This window comes from Mauremys reevesii, linkage group 1 (assembly GCF_016161935.1).
Source record: "Mauremys reevesii isolate NIE-2019 linkage group 1, ASM1616193v1, whole genome shotgun sequence".
NCBI classification, from domain to species: domain Eukaryota; kingdom Metazoa; phylum Chordata; order Testudines; family Geoemydidae; genus Mauremys; species Mauremys reevesii.
In genome coordinates, this window is record NC_052623.1 from 68,385,923 (window position 1) to 68,406,487 (window position 20,565).

The window sequence follows — 20,565 nt, forward strand, 5'->3', positions numbered from 1 at the left end:
CAACCCACAAGGTACCTAGTTTGCCTTCATGTAATCCTCTTCAAACAGGACTACATTAATGGGAAGAAGGAACCTTTTCATTCACACTCCTGGCATCCACCCGGGGGAGTTACAGAGCAGCACTATACTGCAGGGCAGTATAGCTGTAGCCCAAGATTCCAGCTAGGAAGTGCTGGCAGTAGCCTGCTAAGGCACGGGAGACCCTGAGAGAGCAGGGGAAAGACAGCCAAAGTTCTCCAAGCAGGATGGCTTGGGAGCAGGAAGAGAAATGGTTGCTTGTTGGACTTAAATTTGGGACTCTGAGTTTTATTTTGAGTTTCTTTTGTGAATAAACCTAGGTCCCAACAAGGGGTATTTTGACCCCAGAAAAAGAGTGTGGAGTCTGCATAAGGGGCCGTTGAGGGGGAAACAGGCAGGTGCTGAAGGGTGACCTCTGGCCATAAGGGGTTGCTCACAACGTGGTTGCCCTTGTTATAGTGAGGAATAAAAAAATGAAGATTATGAATGAAATTCTGCCCTTAGTAATGCATAGGTGTAAATGAAGGCAGAATTTGTCAAATTTATATATAAATGCATGTAATAAAGATGTCAAACATGCCTGTGATATATGCTAAACTGAACTTGAAAATGTGCTTTTTTTTTTTTAGGTTAGCCAATATACCAAAGCAATTGAAATGTATGAACAGAAAATCCGAAACCTAACCATCAAGGTGGAACATATGGAGTCGACCAGTGTTTCTTACACTGAGTTGGACTTTCAGTTACTGAAACTGGAAATCAATGAAATGGAGAGACTGGTCACTCAGCTGAAATCCACACTTGTTGGAAGCAATGTGATTGTTGAACAACTATACGTGGAGGTAGAGTATGAGGGTTATTCTGCCATTCAGAAACATTCAGTTCTCTATTACACCAGTGAAATTTGGAATGTCCCTACTATTGTCAGTGGAGTTACTCTGGATTTAAATCAGTGTAAATTAAAACAAATCTTGGCCTTAACATGTTTCTTCATATCTGGCAAAAAATGACAATTTTTATCATTTGTGTGACTGAAAGCTAAAGTTCTTGAATGTTGCTATATTAAATAAATATACTGTCTAAATTATTATAATAAATATTAATTCATGGGCACCTATGCTTGAAAGCTTCTGTGTTCTAACAAATATAATTAAAACCTTAACTTATTAGGGCAGTGACTCGATTAATATAAAATCAAGAACTGGAAAAGACTCAGACCTTCCCAATATTCAATAAATCAGATTTTCAAAATGATCATTCATTCACCTGGAGTGAATAATTGCTTTCGATGGGAAATAAAATATCATTAGTTTCTTCACTGTCTTCTTCAACATTAAACGAGTGTGTGCGTAGATTATTTATCTGGGCAGGTAAAATTTCAAGACACGTCTGCAAGGCTGAAATCATTTATAGGTAACAGTAAATAACCGAGTAAGCCTTATTGGACATTTTAGGGTGATCTTTAGCATTACGGTATATGAATGCTAAAATCACAAACATTTTATTGTAGTTACACACAACCGCATGAGACCTGATGGTTATGCTAAAATATATTCTTGGGAACATTTCCTAAAACTTGTTCTGCAGCACCTTTTGTGAAATGATAAATCCAGCCTAAAATGTTTGTGAAATAAAGTTGACTGTAATTTAAAGTCATGCTGAATTTTTATTTCTCCAGATTAGGAATCTGACTCTCATGGTAAATAATCTGGAATCATTGGACAAAAACAATATCCTTGCAATCCGTCGAGAAATTGTGACACTGCAGAATCGATTGAAGGAATGTGAAAAGGATAGAAATCAAACCACTCCACCCTCCTATTTCCCACCAGGTAAGCATTCCGTGTATAAATCACATGAGAAGGGATGGTAGAAGTAGGAAGACGACTGAGTTAAATGAAATGACAATAAAGCACAGGTCCTGGAAAATTTGCCAGACATGTATTAACCTTTCAGCAACAGGCTGGTATGAAAGATGAGAGCAGGAAACAAACACTTTCACGTACTCTTATACTGTTTTTCAAGTGGAAAAAGTTGGAAAACAATACAAAAGTATGAAAAGTAATGTTTTGTGCTTCTTCCAAACTCTCTTTTTGTGGTATAATATAAGAACGGTCATATTGAGTCAGACCAAAGGTTCATCTAGCCCAGTATCCTGTCTTCCAACAGTGGCCAGTGCCAGGTGGCCCAGAGGGAATGAACAGAACAGGTAATCATCAAGTGATCTCTCCATCCCTGCCCATCTTGGCTAATAGCCATTGATGGACTTATCCTTCATGAATTTATCTAGTTCTTTTTTGAACCCTGTTATAGTCTTGGCCTTTACAACATCCTCTGGCAAAGAGTTCCACAGGTTGACTGTGTGTTGTGTGAAGAAAGACTTCCTTTTGTTTGTTTTTAACCTGCTGCTTATTAATTCCATTTGGTGATCCCTAGTTCTTGTGTTATGAGGAGTAAAAAACACTTCCTTATTTACTTTCTCCACACCAGTAATGCTTTTATAGACCTCTATCATATCCCCATTTAGTCGTCTTTTTTCAAAGCTGAAAAGTCCGAGTCTCTTATTAATTTCTCCCATATGGCAGACGCTCCACACCCCTAATAATTTTTGTTGCCCTTTTCTGAACCTTTTCCAATTCCAATCTATCTCCTTTGAGATGGGGCAATCACATCTGTATGCAGTATTCAAGATGTGGACGTACCATGGATTTATATAGAGACAATATGATATTTTCTGTCTTATTATCTATCGCTTTCTTAATGATTCCCAGCATTCTGTTCACTTTTTTGATTGCCACTGCACATTGAGTGGATATTTTCAGAGAACTATCCATAATGACTCTAAGATCTCTTTCTTGATTGGTAACAGCTAATTTAGACCCTATCATTTTATACATATAGTTGGATTTATGTTTTCCAATGTGCATTACTTTGTATTTATCAACATTGAATTTCATCTGCCATTTTGTTGCTCAGTCACCCAGTTTTGAGAGAGATGTTTTTTCTGACTAACTCTGATCATGATTAACTTCTGTTAAAGTGATTTGTGTCTTGTCAATGTCACTCTACTGCTGCTTGGGAAATTTGAGAAGCAGTTGATGCACTGGAGCTGTTTGTATGCAGATTCAAGAAGACAAAATTGCATAGTTTATATTTTTCATTAATATGCAGAAATTCATTCTAAGCCATAAAGGCTAGAATCTTAGGGTGAAATCCTAGTCCCATTGAACTCAGTGGGAGTTTTGCCATTGTCTTCAATGGAGCCAGGATTTCACTCTTTTATTTATTTATTTTTTTAAAGAAAGTTTAAATTCTGTAGCAATTGATAGCTTTCCTTAAGGGAAAGCTTCCCAGTCACTAATGAGTAAGCAAGAGGATTTTTCAAGCAGTGTTACTCCCTTGTATGCATTTTTATGACTTCTTTTTGCTAAATTATTCTAAAGCAGAAGGTATTAAAATGTCCATAATACAGTTGGGGAAGAAGACTGCTTTTTCACCTATACCTAACAATTTGGCTAGCAAATCAGAGGTGAACCAGACTAATAACAAAGAGTTTGAAGAAACCTTTGAACAAAGCAGAGCACTTTCCACTGTACAGATAGTGCACATATATTACCTACCGGCACTTGCCTCCTACCACCTTCAGGTCAGTTATTTCAAGCTTCCCATTAGCAAGAGAGAGGAACTGGTAGAAGTAAAAGTTTTCCCTCTGTGGCCTCTTCAGGGCTTGCCAGCACTGCAGGCAGCCAGTGCAGTTTGTCTCTGATAGGAAAAATGAACAGCACTTTCTCTGTTGGGTCAGATGATGCGGGGGTGGGGGAGGGAAATACACTCTAAAGTCCTTTGCTAATCCTTAGGAAAGGCTTACCAATTGTTCAGTGGAAAGTGTAGGGTTTAAAAAGCATTTGAAGGGCATTTCATTGATTTATTGAGAGTGATGGCGTGTAGAGAGAGGCTGCCTCTTTCTTCTCAAGCCTGAGAACAAGTCTTGCTTACAGTTAAAAAGTGCTAAAACCTTTAACCATAGTGCTGTGTTCAGCAGGTATATGTAAGAGGAGGAGGGGCTCATTTCAGGGTTAGTGGACCTCTTTCTGGTTGACTTGAATGTGGCATGCCTGCAGGGCACAGCATCTTTCTCAGCACCAGGAATGACATGGAAGGCCAGATCCTCACTGGCATAAGTTGCCATAGCTCCATTGATTTTGGTTGGACTATGACAGTTTATACCAGTTGAGGACCTAGCCGATTACTTTTTGGAGGGTTTCTGGGTGCAATTCCCCCATTGGCACAGAGCCTTCAGAAGGCCCCTACTGCAATGAAACCTCAGTGGTTCTTTTATCTGAGGGGTGTGTGAAGCTGTGGAGAGGCCATAGAGAGGGACTCTGTATGTCTTGTGCATGGTAGAGGTAAGTTGCCACCATTTTCAAATAGGTCAAAACAAGGTTTGGTGGGAGTTTGGGAGCAGGGTGGTATTGTGATTTCTGGGTGTGCCATTAGGGGGAGATCCAATGACAAACCATGCTGACAGGGAGTATATCAGTGCCATGGTTCCTACTCCAGCCCAAGACTGGAATAGCAACTGTGGAGAGCCTGGGGATTTTCCTGTCTGTTAGGAAGTGGAGCTGCTTAGCTACTACTGTGTAAATACCTAGATAGAGACAAAGATTCAGATCCCTAACCTGCTGTATAATTGACCACACAAAGCCTGCTTAGCCTGACTTTGTGTGCATGGGGTGGAGGGAAGGAAGGAAGGGGAACAGATGAATTGCACTCTCTTTGCAGTGGGGGCAATCTTTCATTTCATGTCATATTGTTCAAAACTTTCTACACTGATTGCACACAGTATAGTCCATTTCCTTAACAGAGAGAAAGTGGGAGGGAGAAGTTGCTGTTTGGGAACAGGGGGAGAATAAGTGAGCTTGTTGGATTTCCTGGATGGGTCCCTTTGGAGGATGTGAATAGTTGCACACACTAGACTGTCAAAACTCCCTAGCACGCCTTTAAGCAGTTACACGCAGATTTCCATACATTTCCTCCACAACCTTGATTCCTGTCAAACCACTTCCTCTGCTTTTGGCTCATACTATATTTATAATATTTATATTACACTGACCCTTTGTCCTGTTTTCAGATCTGTTCCCCCCCTCCCCTACTTCGCATTTTGGTTGGGTAAAGTGGACTTGGGAGAGCCTGAAAAATCCCTAACTTGTCTAAGGAGGGTTTAATTAAAGTTACTTGCTCTTGTAGTACTTTGGAATACAGCCTCTCATAAGCTGCATCCCAAGGTGCTGCTCACTGACACGCTGTGTAGCGAAAGCAGGCCTATTCTCAAGCAACCTATCAGAAAGAAAGTACTGTTCTCCATCTGGCCTGCTCCCTGCCTGCAGTTTTCTAGTGCATGGCCCAGTCCGAGATGAGATTCAGTAAATGTGTTGATAATAAAAACTCATTACTTTTCCCATGCCTGCAGCAGTTTCCAGCACCTCTGTTACTATTTACTGCCTCAAATCAGCAGAAACTTATCCAACCTCTTCCCGTCCCTTTGACAAACTGAATGTCTGTCTCTTTTTTGTGTTGATTTCAACTGATTGCATCAGGGCAGGAGTAAAGAGACGAGTTCAGCGAGGGCTCAGCAGCAGGCTCTTTGTTACACTGGACTAAAATTATCTGGTAGTCAGCAGAGAGTCATGAGCCAAATGAGGCACTAACAGGCAAATGGAAAGGCAAAGCTGGTTTTTTCCCCATTGTGTGTTCATGGACTAATAGATCAGACTTCAAGTTATTGGCAAACAGCTCTTACCAGGGTGGGAACATGGAATTAGCCTCCATGGAAGCTCAGGCATCTTGGTATGAGGGTCACACTGATTTCATGCAACCCCCCACCATCTAAGTAAAGCTGAGATGTAGGAAAATAAATGCCTATAGTCTGGTTGTCTTTTGGGGTAATGTAGTGGTACCAGTTATCACTTGAAATGTTAATGCCTTAGTTACGGATATGTTAATTTAGAGTTGGACATTTCCTTGGTGTTTGTACAAACACAGGCCCACTTCAGCAATCTGATCTTCGTGGGTGGATCCCTGTGCCCCTGAAATCAATGGCAATCAATGTCAGTATAAGGGTCTGCCTACATGGGCCAGATCACAGGAGTAGGACCAAAATGTAATATGCTCCTTTCCCCAGGGAGCTTACTATTTCTGGGTTGGATGGTGTTCCACCTTTGGAAGAGGTGGTGCATTGCCGGGCTGCCCCAGGAGCAACACAGGAAAAATTGTGGTTCAAGGAGCCACATTTTCCCTTTCTGTCTTGTTCTTCAGGGCACAGGCAATGTTTCCTCTAATTTTTTCCATCCATGTGTGGAATGAATTTTGTTATGTGCACCAAATTATCGAGGTAATGTGTGGATGTGTGCTACTAGTAGAAACAAAATACTTAGATATAATATATATTTTTAAAAAGTTACCATAGGGATAATTACTCCAGCCAGGACAGGTTAGGCATTTCAGAACTCACTACTCAAAGAATTAAATTTAAGCATAAGAGAAATAAAAATTATGAAATGCACAGACGAGTCAAAAAACTCAAACAGCAGCATGTTGAAAGAATAAAATTATAGAGACTATATGTGCATTGCAGGAAGTATTAAGAAGTAACAACAACACCACCACAAGTATGTGTTGGGAGGTGAGTGTGAAAGACAGAGTGTGTGTGTGTGTGTGTGAGACCATGCATGTGACACACACACACACACACACACACACACACACACACACACACACACACACCCTTTAAGTAGATTGGCACTCACCAGTCTGAACCCTGCTTGTTCAGACACAGCAAGAGGCGCCAGCAAGCTCCATCCCAGTTCTGAGCTCTGTCGTGTCCCTCCCCTGCTCTGCAGAGATGGGATACAGGGGTGGTGGGACAGGGGAGGGGGGCACGCTGACATCACTCAACCTCCTCTTCTCCCGATCTGCACAGCAATCAGGAGGCTCCCGGGAGCAGCTGGCCAGGGGCTCCCAGGCAGAGGGCAGGAGCAGCATGGCAGTGGCGGGAGGGGGCACCTGAAATGCACAACACTTGATAGAGTGCTGGGCAGCCACCTGGCCGCGCAGCTTAGAGGGAACTATGGGCACAAGGATATCAATTCACTGCTGTCACAACCCCCAACCTGCCAGCTTAGCTGTGGTGACTGGCACACTGGGGCTACGGAGCCATGGCTTCCTGCCTCTCCATGCTCACTCCTCTGCCCCTCAGAAGTGGGTTAGCAAGCAGACGTGCAGCGCCACTTCCCCCTGCGCATCCTGACCTAAAGTCTGGGTAGCCTGTGTGAGGGAATAAAGCATATGTGTTTTCTTAGCTCCCTTGACCTTATTCTCCCACTTGAACATGCAGCCCACCTCTGAAAGAGACAAGACATGGCTTTAGCCCTGGGACTTCAATGATCAGAGGTCTAACACAGTAAAAAAGGAGTTAAAAATGCTAAAGTCTGAATAATTCATATGGATTTATTTCAAGTGCCACCCAATATTTACAAAATGACATGACACTTTGTTTCTTTTGTGTATCTTTTTCTACAAGATCCAGACAGGAAGGCAAGTTAGGATTAAATAAACAACAATGAGTTCCTCTGAACCTGTGCAGAAGACAGATAACCCACCCTGACTACCACAGAGGTTTTTCTTTTAAACTCGTTCTGGGAAAGTTTTCAAAAATCAAAATCAAACATCCACTGTATGGAACTTCACACAATTTCTCATGTCATTAAACTAAACATGCTCCTAACTTTATTTTAATAATTCATGCACAGTTTCATAAATAAGAAACAAACGTGTGTTCAGCAGAGAGATCTCTTTAAGGGAAGAAATAATAATTTATTATTTCTTTTGTAAGAAAAGGTCTCTCTGCGGAACACACGTTTGTTTTTTATTTATGAAACAGTGCATGAATTATTAAAATAAAGCTGGATTGGGTTCAGTTTAATGGCATGAAAAATTATTTGAGGTTGCATATATATGAGTTTAGTCGTACCTCAGTACCAGCAATATTATTTGGAACAAATCACAGATTTATAGAAGCACTTAATAACCATTTAATTTTGAAATAAGATTGCTGTGAGTTAAGTTCAGTAATAGATTCAATATGTCAACTGTTAAAAACAAACCATAATGCCGGAGGTAGCGATACACAATAGAGATATAAGGCAAATGGCTCAAATTGATTTATGCAGTTGGCAGGCTGCAAGCCACTGTGCATCGTCATCTGCATTATCTTTCTTGCACTGCATTAGCTGAGGTATGAGCACCTCCAAACATCAGTATGTGTGCCAAGTACTGAGGCAATGTTATTAGCCATGCTAATTGCCATTTGCAGAGCTACAGCCTGCCTGGCCATACAGTGCTTGCATTGTGTGCTATATCTGGAAATAAGGTCTCAGGTCTCAGCCGTCCATTCCCAGTCAGTAAAGTACTTAAGCACATGTTTAAATGCTTTGCTGAATCTGAGCCTAGAATGCTGATTTGCTGTAATTGGAGCATTATTTGGTAGTTTTTTCAACAAGGGAGCAAAACCCAGGGCTACACCATCTTCTAGCACTGTGTCCTCAGAGCAGAAAATTGATCAGGGGGAAGTTACAGTGGCACAGAATGGCTGTAACCTCTGCTCTGGCCAACCAAGCCTCACAGATGGCTGGTGCTGACCAAGAAGGGGCATGACCCAGGTGGCCAGGGGAGGCAGCAATTCAGCACAGCTGCTCTGCAGCTTCCATCAGCAGGGCTCCACAGAAGCCCCAGGAAGAAATGAAATCACCCCCTACAGTGAGGGCAGTGAGTGAATTCCTGATCCCCACCTGCTTTGGCACCAGGGGTCAGGCTGGGAAAAGCTATACAACAGAAGAAAGGAGACAGTGGCGCTTAGGAAAGGTGGAAAGACAAAAGCAAGGGAGACGTGGTGAGTTTCACTGCAAAACCATATTTCATAGACTGCCACAAATGTTACAATTACAGTTAAATGCACAGTAATATTGGATTCTGCAGACGTTACCAATAGTTAGACTGAAAGGCCAGAAAGACACTGTCCTGCCTCTAGGGCAGTGCATCCCTCTCTCTAGATGCCGATAAATCATCCCTGCCAGGGAGGACTTTGATCCCTCTATTTCTGAAGAAGAAATGTTTTGCATTTGCAAGCACCAGTTTTCTTCAAGTGGCAGGTGTGTTCCAATCATTTCCCAGAGAGAGCGCATGTTCAGACCGGCTGTAAGGGGTTTCCCCCACTCTGCATATTGCTTTGTATTTTGTGGGCTGTTCAGAAGATGTTTCTGGCCAAAGGAACCTGCTCGTCTAGGCCTGTCAGTGGCAGTATGCGTTTCCCTATTCTGCTCCATGGGTGCTCTTCAACCCTCCTTAAGGGGGACCAGCTTTAGGTATGCGAGCATAGTTCTGTCTTTGTGTTATCTCTGTTCTCGGTGCTAATAAGGGGGTGATGGTGTTATTTGTGCTGTGGCTACTTCTCTATTAGGAATAGATTAAGGCCAGCAACTCTTTTCATATAGGCTTGCAAACAGCCATCAAATGATATTCACTAAAAAGATAAAATGTAAGTGACTTGTGTCAAAGACACACCCCTCCCTCACTAGAGCATGTGCAACCTCTGCACTGATCTCGGTGTTTATTATGTCACCAGCTGTTGCCATGAATTGATCAATTAATAGAAACATGAAACTCAGGTCTTGGCAGGTAAAATTTCCTTCACCTCTAAGAGGGAGGGAGCATTGTCTAGTGGTGAATGCACCCGACATTTAGGAAATGTTTGTTCTAGTCTTGGTACTGCCACTCACTTGCTGTGTGACCTTGTGCAGGTCACTTAGCATCTGTGTCTCAGATGACCATATTTTTAGAGGAAAAAGAAACCTGGCACATGTACATGGTGACATCTTTTAGGGCTTGAAAAAGTCAGACAAAAGGACACTTTTATTTTAAAGTGTGCTGGTGTCACCATGGCCAGCTTCTGACTCAGAGAGGGACATGTGTATTTTGGAGTGGAGGAATTTTTCAATTTTTAAATCAGCTTCTGTACCAAATGACTGGAGGATAGCTAATGTGATGCCAATTTTTAAAAAGGGCTCCAGAGGTGACCCCGGCAATTACAGGCTGGTAAACCTGACTTCGGTAACCGGGCAAACTGGTTGAAAATATAGTAAAGACCAAAATGATCAGACACATAGAGTAACATCATTTGTAGGGGAAAAGTCAACATGTTTTTTGTAAAGGGAAATCATGCCTCAACAATCTACTAGAATTCTTTGAGGGGGTCAATAAGTATGTGGACAAGGGGGATCCAGTGGATATAGTATATTTAGATTTTCAGAAAGCCTTCAACAAGGTCCCTCATCGAAGCCTCTGAAGCAAAGTAAGCTGTCATGAGATAGGAGGGAAGGTCCTCTCATGGATTGGTAACTGATTAAAAGATAGCAAACAAAGGGTAGGAATAAATAGTCAGTTTTCAGAATGGAGAGGGTTAAATAGTGGTGTCCCCCAGTGGTTTGTACTGGAACCAGACCTATTCAACATATTCATAAATGATCTGGAAAAAGGGGTAAACAGTGAGATGGCAAAATTTGCAGATGATACAAAACTAGTCATGATAGTTAAGTCCCAGGCAGACTGCAAAGAGCTACAGAAGGTCTCTCAAAACTGGGTGACTGGGCAACAAAATGGCAGATGAAATTCAATGTTGATAAATGCAAAGTAAGAAGACATTAGAAAACGTAATTCCAACTACACATATAAAATGATGGGGTCTAAATTAGCTGTTACCACTCAAGAAAGAGATCTTGAAGTCATTGTGGATAGTTCTCTGAAAACATCTACTCAATGTATAGCGGCAGTCAAAAAGGCAAACAGAATGCTGGGAAACATTAAGAAAGGGATAGATAATAAGACAGAAAATATCATATTACCTCTATATAAATCCATGATATGTCCACATCTTGAATACTGCGTGCAGATGTGATCGCCCCATCTCAAAAAAGATATATTGGAATTGGAAAAGATTCAGAAAAAGGCAACAACAATTATTAGGGATGTAGAGCGTCTGCCATCTGAGGAGAGATTAATAAGAGACTGGGACTTTTCAGCTTGAAAAAAAGAGGACTAAGGGAGGATATGATAAGATGTCTATAAAAGCATGACTGGTGTGGAGAAAGTAAATATGGAAGTGTTATTTACTCCTCATAACACAAGAACTAGGGGTCACCAAATGACATTAATAGGCAGCAGGTTTAAAACAAACAAAAGGCAGTATTTTTTCACACAATGCACAGTCAATCTGTGGAACTCTTTGCCAGAGGATGTTGTGAAGGCCAAGACTATAAAAGGCTTCAAAAAAGAACGAGATAAATTTATGAAGGATAGGTTCATCAATGGCTATTAGTAGGGCAGGGATGGTGTCCTTAGCCTCTGTTTGCCAGAAACTGGGACTGGGCGATAGGGAATGGATCACCTGATGATTACCTATTCTGTTCATTCCTTTTGGGGCACCTGGCATTGGCCACTGTCAGAGGACAGTATACTGGGCTAGATGGACCTTTGGTCTGACCCAGTATGGCCATTCTTATGTTCCAGTGATGTGGTGTTCTGCGTTCATTGTGATGTTACCAGCAGTCGCTTTGAGCAAAGGAATAGCTTTGATAGTGTTCATTCACTTTCTCTTCATTCCAAACATTGTTCATTCCACTGAATGCTCATTCCACTGTGCTGTTTGTTCTCGGTAAACAGTGTAAATTCTACTCAGCATGGCAATACATCTTGAACAAGCACTGTGTAGCCATAAAAAACCCAATCATTTTGGCTGATGAAATGAAAAAAACCAAAACAGAATATTTCAGTTATCCTGAAGCTCCTGGGACATCATAAGAAACACTTGGTCCTGCTAGTGAAGGCAGGGGGCAGGACTCGATGACCCTTTGGGGTCCCTTTCAGTTTTATGAGATAGGTATATCTCCATATATTCAGGACTGTCCTGTTTAAACTAGGACAGGGGTCAGCAACCTCTGGCACGCAGCTCGCCAGGGTAAGCACCCTGGTGGGCTGGGCCAGTTTGTTTACCTGCCGTGTTGGCAGGTTCGGCCGATCGCAGCTCCCACTGGCCGCGGTGTGCTGCTCCAGGCCAATGGGGGTGGCGGGAAGCCGCGGCCAGCACATCTCTCGGCAAACCACAGCCAATGGGAGCTGCGATCGGCCTAACCTGTAAACTGGGGATATTTAACTTCAGCTCACAGAGCTGTTGTAAGGCTATGCTCATTAATGTCTGAATTGCTTTGGGAGCTTCAGAAGCTTCAGATGGAAGGCACTGTGAAGTATTGTTTTAAAGTGGTGATTTTAACAGCAGCATGCTAATCTGAAATGAGCCTCTAGAACTAGTGCAGCTAATTCTCCCTCCAACTTCTAAAACTCACTGTTGTACAATGAGACAAGATGTTCCTTTTTCTTGTTTCCTATATTCTCAGAACTATGCTCCACTGCAGGAGCAAATGACCTAAAATGCTTCTGAAATTGTATTTTCTATGTGATTTCCCAACCCATTTGATCATCAACTGATCATTTATCTGAAACAGAAGCTGATCACTTGTTTACTGCAAGTGAGTACTGACTGAAAACAGAGGTCCCTATATTTTGTGGTTGGATTGTTGGCTGTTTTTTTCAGTATGACCCCCGTTCTAGTGGTGTGGGCCTTTGACCGCTGTATCTCAGTCAGACTGGACCAGCTATAGTAATGAAATCCATGTGCTGTTTACATGGAGCAAAGCAAATCATTGACAAAGATATGTATGTATTTCTGCACTTGCAACAAAGCTGATTCTTATAAAACACACACTGTAAATCCTCTCCCCTAATCATGCCATTTGAAATGCCCACATTTTCTTTTTGCTTACAGGTAGTTGTGGTCATGGTGGAATTGTGAATATCAGCCAGCCCTATGTTGTACAGCTGAACTGGAGAGGATTTTCCTTCAAATATGGTGCCTGGGGTAGGGATTACTCTCTTCGAACGCCACAGAAGGACCTATATTGGGTTGCACCTTTGAACACAGATGGAAGAATCTTGGAATATTACAGACTTCATAATTCCTATGATGATTTGCTGCTATTCAAAAATGCTAGAGAGAATAGAATTTTATATGGGGAAGGCAGTGGCACTGCAGTTTACAATAATTTTATGTATTATAATATATATAATACAAGAGATATGGGCAAGCTTGATTTAAATACAAACACATTAGCTTTGAGGAAAACTCTGCCCAATGCTGCTTATGGTAACCGTTTCTCTTATGCTGGTGTTGGGTGGCAAGATATGGATTTTGCTGTGGATGAAAGTGGATTATGGGTAATTTATTCAACTGAGGAAAGCACGGGTAACATTGTGATTAGCAAACTCAATGAGACCACACTTGATGTGCTCCATACTTGGAAAACAAGGCAGTACAAGCCATCTGTTTCCAATGCTTTCATCATATGTGGTGTTCTATATGCCACAAGACCTGTCAGCACTAGAAAAGAGGAAATATTTTACACATATGACACCAACACTGAACAGGAAGGTAGAATTAACATAATTATGGACAAAATGTTAGAAACAGTTCAGAGTATCAACTATAACCCCTCAGACCAAATCCTGTATGTTTACAATGATGGCTACCTTGTTAGATACAATCCAGTTTTTCGACCTGTGTTACACTGATATGAATATACATAACAGATCATAGAAAGTCCAATTTTATATCCCTGTGGACAATGTTAATGTCATAATCCTACCAAGAGTAGCTACTGGGCATAGGGTTTATTACCATGAGCTGTCCCATTGAAGGGATTACTTACATTAATAACCTCTATGCCTGGTAATAACTAGTTGCAAGATTGGGTTCTTAGCTTTTTAACTGGTGTTTAGATACAATGGTGACAGGTGTACTAGAAATGCCTCTGCTGTAAAGATGAATAGCTTACTTATTGATGGACAGAACATGCATAGCAATAGGCTCACACACTGATGTGCATTTGGAGTAATGTATGTATTTGGATAAAATACGGAAACTGAACTGCTGTTTTGTCATCATTGCTCAAAGTATGGAAGGCTATAAATATATTAAACACTGGCCTTAAATAATTACTAAAAGATTAAAATTAGAGGAGAATTAAGACTTGATCTTTAAAGAGCAGACCATCGGTTAAGATGAAGCTATGGAAATAGTTGCCATGGTGCCTTCCTTGCAACCCATCAATGTATTTTAGATGGCCGGGCTCCAATGTACTACTTTCCTAAAGTTGCACTCCAGGGGGAAAAACCCTACCCATTTTTGGATGGTTGCATTTTCTTAGCACTGTGTCCTGGGAGCTTGAGCTATAGCCCAGTGAAAGCATTGGAAAGAGTTCCATTGACTTTAATAGTCTCTGGCAGTCCCTTGGTGTATGCCATATGCTGCAGTGGAGCAGAAGCTATGCCACCCTACATGCTTCCATTTGGCATTCTGAAATTTACTGTGACCTCCATTAGCATCTTTCAAAAACACTCCAAAAACAAGGAGCCAAAATTCATTTCCAGTATAACTCCATTGGTTTCAATTATTTTACATTGGAGGGTGAATCTGGCACATGCTCTGTCATTTACAGAATGCTGAAGTTGGGACAAAATCAGTCATATGCTCTTTATTTTTAAAATGCCACATCAATATCTGTACTGTAATCATGTCAGAAATACTGACATGTACAATTATGAAAATGCAGTGAATGTTTGCTGGTTTTATTTTATTACTCCTATCTTTGTTTTCTTATAATCAGTAGATGTGAATGATTAATTTTTGTTTAATAAAGTGTTCTAAAAAATCCAAACCCTACAGTTATTTAAGTCATTATGTGACAACTGGGAAACTTTTGGGATGCAGCAAAAAGACAGCTTGACCAAACAATATTGGAAACAGAGATCATCATACTCCTTTGGGTTTAGAGTGTTTAAATAGCTCCTGGGACAACACAAAGATGTGAATCAATGTCAGTATAGGGGTTGGCAACCTCTGGCACGCAGCTTGCCAGGGTAACCACCCTGGTGGGCCGGGCCAGTTTGTTTGCCTGCCGCATCAGCCAGGGGCAGCTCTGGGTATTTTGCCGCCCCAAGCATGGCAGGCAGGCTGCCTTCGGTGGGAGATCCCCGGTTCTGTGGATTTGGCGGCATGCCTGTGGGAGGTCCGCTGAAGCTGCAGGACCAGCGGACCCTCTGCAGGCATGCCGCCTAAGGCAACGTGCCTGCCGCCCTCACGGCGACTGACAGAGCGCCCCCTGTGGCTTGCCGCACCAGGCATGCGCTTGGCGTGCTGGTGCCTGGAGCCGCCCCTGGCGTCGGCAGGTTTGGCCAATTGCGGCTCCCACTGGTTGCGGTTTGCCATCCCAGGCAAATGGGGGTGGTGGTAAGCCACGGCCAGCACATCCCTTGCCTGCGCTGCTTCCCGCCGCCCCCATTGGCCTGGGATGGTGAACTGCAGCCAGTGAGAACCGCGATCAGTTGAACCTGCCAATGGGGCAGGTAAACAAACCGGCCCGGCCCGCCAGGTTGCTTACCCTGGCGAGCAGTATGCCAGAGGTTGCCAACCCCTGTGTTAGTAACTAGATGAGGGACTTTATTTCCAACCATTGAAATATGTTCATCAGTTAGATTAACATTCTCCACCAAGTTGAGATGTTACTTGAGAGGTCTGAGGTTGATGACCCATCTTTAAGTCAGGTGCTGCTGTTTATCAGGTATCTGCATCTGTTTCCTGAAAATGTGTGAAATAAATTTTAAAGCCAGCCATCACTGGCATAGTAATCTGATCCATGAGCATGGGCCTATAAGGAATTCACAATAGCCCTACCAAAGGATGTTTAAAAATAAAAAAGCTAATAGACAGCACAATATTTCTTGCTTTACATTTTTTGGTGAACCAATAATTCTCAAGGATTGCCCTAATCACAGGCATAACAGGCAGCTCTATATGGCATCACATTTTAAGGAGAAATATGGGGCTAGATCCACAAAGAGGACTTAGGTTCAGTGTTGCAACACCTAACTTTAGGTCCCCTGCCACTTACTGGAATCTTCTGCTCTGACTCAGGTACACAGGCTCCCCATAAATCAGTGGTTCCCAAACTTTAACAATCTGCGAATCCCTTTCACTAGAATGTCAAGTCTCATAGACTCAGACTATAAGGTCAGAAGGGACCATTATGATCATCTAGTCTGACCTCCTGCACAATGCAGGCCACAGAATCTCATCCATCCACTCCTGTAACAAACCTCTAACCTATGTCTGAGTTATTGAAGTCCTCAAATTGTGGTTTGAAGACCTCAAGCTGCAGAGAATCCTCCAGCAAGTGACCCGTGCCCCATGCTGTAGAGGAAGGCGAAAAACCTCCAGGGCCTCTGCCAATCTGCCCTGGAGGAAAATTCCTTCCCGACCCCAAATATAACGATCAGTTAAACCCTGAGCATGTGGGCAAGACTCACCAGCCAGCACCCAGGAAAGAATTCTCTGTAGTAACTCAGATCCCAACCCATCTAACATCCCATCACAGACCACTGGGCATACTTACCTGCTGATAATGAAAGATCAATTGCCAAATTAATTGCCAAAATTAGACTACCCCATCATACCATCCCCTCCATAAATTTATCAAGCTTAGTCTTAAAGCCAGATATGTCTTTTTCCCCCACTACTCCCCTTGGAAGGCTGTTCCAGAACTTCACTCCTCTAATGGTTAGAAACCTTCGTCTAATTTCAAGTCTAAACTTCCTAGTGTCCAGTTTATATCCATTTGTTCTTGTGTCCATATTGGTACTAAGCTTAAATAATTCCTCTCCCTCCCTAATATTAATCCCTCTGGTATATTTATAAAGATCAATCATATCCCCTCCTCAACCTTCTTTTGGTTAGGCTAAACAAGCCAAGCTCTTTGAGTCTCCTTTCATAAGACAGTTTTCCATTCCTCGGATCATCCTAGTAGCCCGTCTCTGAACCTGTTCCAGTTTGAATTCATCCTTCTTAAACATGGGAGACCAGAACTGCACACAGTATTCCAGATGAGGTCTCAGCAATGCCTTATATAACGGTACTAACACCTTCTTATCTTTGCTGGAAATACGTCGCCTGATGCATCCTATAACTGCATTAGCTTTTTTAACGGCCATATCACATTGGCAGCTTATAGTCAGCCTGTGATCAACCAATATTCCGAGGTCCTTCTCCTCCTCTGTTACTTCCAACTGATGCGTCCCCAATTTATAACTACAATTCTTGTTATTAATCCCTAAATGCATAACCTTGCACTTTTCACTATTAAATTTCATTGTATTACTATTACTCCAGTTTACAAGGTCATCCAGATCTTCCTGTATGATATCCCGGTCCTTCTCTGTGTTAGCAATACCTCCCAGCTTTATGTCATCCACAAACTTTATTAGCACATTCCCGCTTTTTGTGCCAAGGTCAGTAATAAAAAGGTTAAATAAGATTGGTCCCAAAACTGATCCCTGAAGAACTCCACTAGTAACCTCCTTCCAGCCTGATAGTTCACCTTTCAGTATTACCTGTTGTAGTCTCCTCTTTAACCAGTTCCTTATCCACCTTTCAATTTTCATATTGATCCCCATCTTTTCCAATTTAACTAATAATTCCGCATGTGGAACCGTGTCAAATGCCTTACTGAAATCGAGGTAAATTAGATCCACTGCAATTCTTTTGTCTAAAAAATCTGATACCTTCTCAAAGAAGGAGATCAGGTTGGTTTGGCACAATCTACCTTTTGTAAAACCATGTTGTATTTTGTCCCAGTTACCATTGACCTCAATGTCCTTAACTACTTTCTCCTTCAAAATTTTTTCCAAGACTTTACATACTACAGATGTCAAACTAATAGGCCTGTAGCGGGCCAGTGTGGCTCCCCTCCTCCCCGGAGAGGGTGGAGCCCCGGACACAGGAAGGGGCGTGCTGTTACCCCGAGGAACCCCCGGAGCAGGATTGGCCGGACTTCCCCGGGGAACTACCCGATCTACCCCCCAGCCCGGGTTGTGAGGAGCCCATGCAGTGGGACTTCCCGGGACCAGACGCCGCGGACCAGGTAGGACAAGAGGGGGATATTGGAAGTGGCCCGGGGGCAGCCGACCTCAGTCAGGCTACTGATCAGACAATACCCATGTCAGTGTGTTGCGGTCAGGATCCCCACTGACCGTCAGCGGTAACGACCGCTGCCTAGGGCCCCGGGCCGGGACACAGTGGAGTGGGTGGGCCTGTGTCCCCCCTGCCACCCCACTCACGGGTGGCAGTTATCCCCCTCACCAGACTGCTCAGCCTGCTACAAGAGGCCTGAGCCCCTATACTGTTTGCTGCTCAGCCTGCTACAAGAGGCCTGAGCTCTCCTTGTATTGCTTGCAGCCCAGCCCCTGCACCAGAGGGCCTGGGCCTTACCTAGACTGTTTTGCAGCCCGGCCCCTGCACCCGAGGGCCTGGGCCTTTTCCAGACTGTTTGCAGCCCAGCCGCTGCACCCGAGGGCCTGGGCCTTTTCCAGACTGTTTGCAGCCCAGCCCCTGCACCCGAGGGCCTGGGCCTTTCCTAGACTGTTGGTACTATTTGCAGCTCAGCCTTGCAGCAAAAGGCCTGAGCCCCAACTGACTCTGTCTTTGTTGCCTAGCCTTAAAGGGACAGGACAGGCCCCCCGTGAGACCAGCGGGCCGGTGTGGCTCCCCTACTCCCCTCAGAGGGTTGAGCCCCGGACCCACCTGTTACAAGGCCTATAGTTACTTGGATCACATTTTTTCACTTTCTTAAAAATAGGAACTATGTTAGCAATTCTCCAGTCATACGGTACAACCCCTGAGTTTACTGATTCATTAAAAATTCTTGCTAATGGGCTTGCAATTTCATGTGCCAGTTCCTTTAATATTCTTGGATGAAGATTATCTGGGCCCTCTGATTTTCTCCCAGGAAGCTGTTCGAGTTTGGCTTCTGCCTTGGATGTGGTAATATCTACCTTCATATCCTCATTCCCATTTGTCATCCTTCCATTATCCCTAAGTTCCTCATTAGCCTTATTAAAGACTGAGGCAAAGTATTGATTTAGATATTGGGCCATGCCTAGATTATCTTTAACCTCCATTCCATTCTCAGTGTTTCTTTCTTTGTTTTCTTCTTATTTATATGGCTATAGAACCTTTTACTATTGGTTTTAATTCCCTTTGCAAGGTCCAACTCTACATGCCTTTTAGCCTTTCTCACTTCATCCCTACATGTTCTGACCTCACTAAGGTAGCTTTCTTTGCTAATCCCGCCCATCTTCCACTCCTTGTAGGCGTTCTGCTTTTTCTTAATCACCTCTCTGAGATGCTTGCTCATCCAGCTTGGTCTACAACTCCTGCCTATGATTTTTTCCCCCCTTTCTTGGGATGCAGGCTTCTGATAGTTTCTGCAACTTTGACTTGAAGTAATTCCAGGCCTCCTCTGCCTTTAGATCCACAAGTTTTCAGTCCAATCCACTTCCCTAACTAATTTCCTTAATTCTTTAAAGTTAGCCCTTTTGAAATAAAAAACCCTAGTCCCAGATCTATTTTTGTTTATCCTTCCATCTAGTTTGAACTGAATTAGCTCATGATCACTCGAACCAAGGTTGTCCCCTACAACCATTTCTTCTATGAGGTCCTCACTACTCACCAAAACCAAATCTAAAATGGCATCCCCTCTTGTTGGTTCTTCAACTACTTGGTGAAGAAATCCATCAGCTATCACATCCAGAAAGATCTGAGCCCTATTATTGTTACTAGCACTTGTCCTCCAGTCTATATCTGGGAAGTTAAAGTCTCCCATGATCAGACAATTCCCATTAGTGTTTACTTCTTTAAAAAACTTTAAAGAGGTCTCTATCCATATCCAAATTAGATCCTGGTGGTCTGTAGCACACCCCAAGCACTATCTCAGGGGAGGCTCTAGTAGCTTTCTTTCCCAGTGTGATTTTTGTCCAGACAGACTCTGTCTTATCCATTCCATCGCTTCTTATTTCTTTACAGTTAACCTCATCATTGATATACAATGCTACTCCACCACCTTTGCCTTTATTTCTGTCTTTCCTAAACAGCACATAGCCTTCAATACCTGTACTCCAGTCATGACTATTATTCCACCATGTTTCTGTTATCCTTATAATATCCGGTTTCACTTCCTGCACCAGTAGCTCTAGTTCCTCCATTTTGTTACCTAGGCTCCTCGCATTAGTGTACAGACATCTTAATTTTTGCCGTTTGGCTTCACTGACATTCTTTACCTGGTTAGGCACAGACATTCTACCAGCAGTATCACCCATTAGACTGGTATCTACAGTACCCTTCCTCCTTATGTCCATTCTCCTACCGATGGCTGTATCCTCTCTTACTTTGTTTTCTTCCCTCTCAATGTTAAATTCCGGCGTGGAGATTACCTGGACATCTCCCAACCATTTCCCCCAAATTCCTAGTTTAAAGCCCTCTTAATCAGTTGTGCC

General features: G+C 42.8%; 1 protein-coding gene and 1 long non-coding RNA gene across 2 annotated transcripts in view; one reads left to right on the forward strand and one right to left on the reverse strand.

Annotated features, from left to right (window-relative positions):
- OLFM4 (olfactomedin 4) overlaps positions 1-14,757 on the forward strand; it is a 31,100-nt gene extending 16,343 nt beyond the window's left edge. Inside the window, exons 4-6 of the mRNA XM_039520099.1 lie at positions 648-860; positions 1,697-1,850; positions 12,950-14,757. Coding sequence (XP_039376033.1) covers positions 648-860; positions 1,697-1,850; positions 12,950-13,752 — 1,170 coding nt within the window. The 3' untranslated portion in view covers positions 13,753-14,757. The remainder of the gene's footprint in view (positions 1-647; positions 861-1,696; positions 1,851-12,949) is intronic.
- LOC120395588 overlaps positions 1-20,565 on the reverse strand; it is a 73,819-nt gene that overhangs the window by 17,120 nt on the left and 36,134 nt on the right. The gene's annotated exons all lie outside the window — the stretch shown is intronic.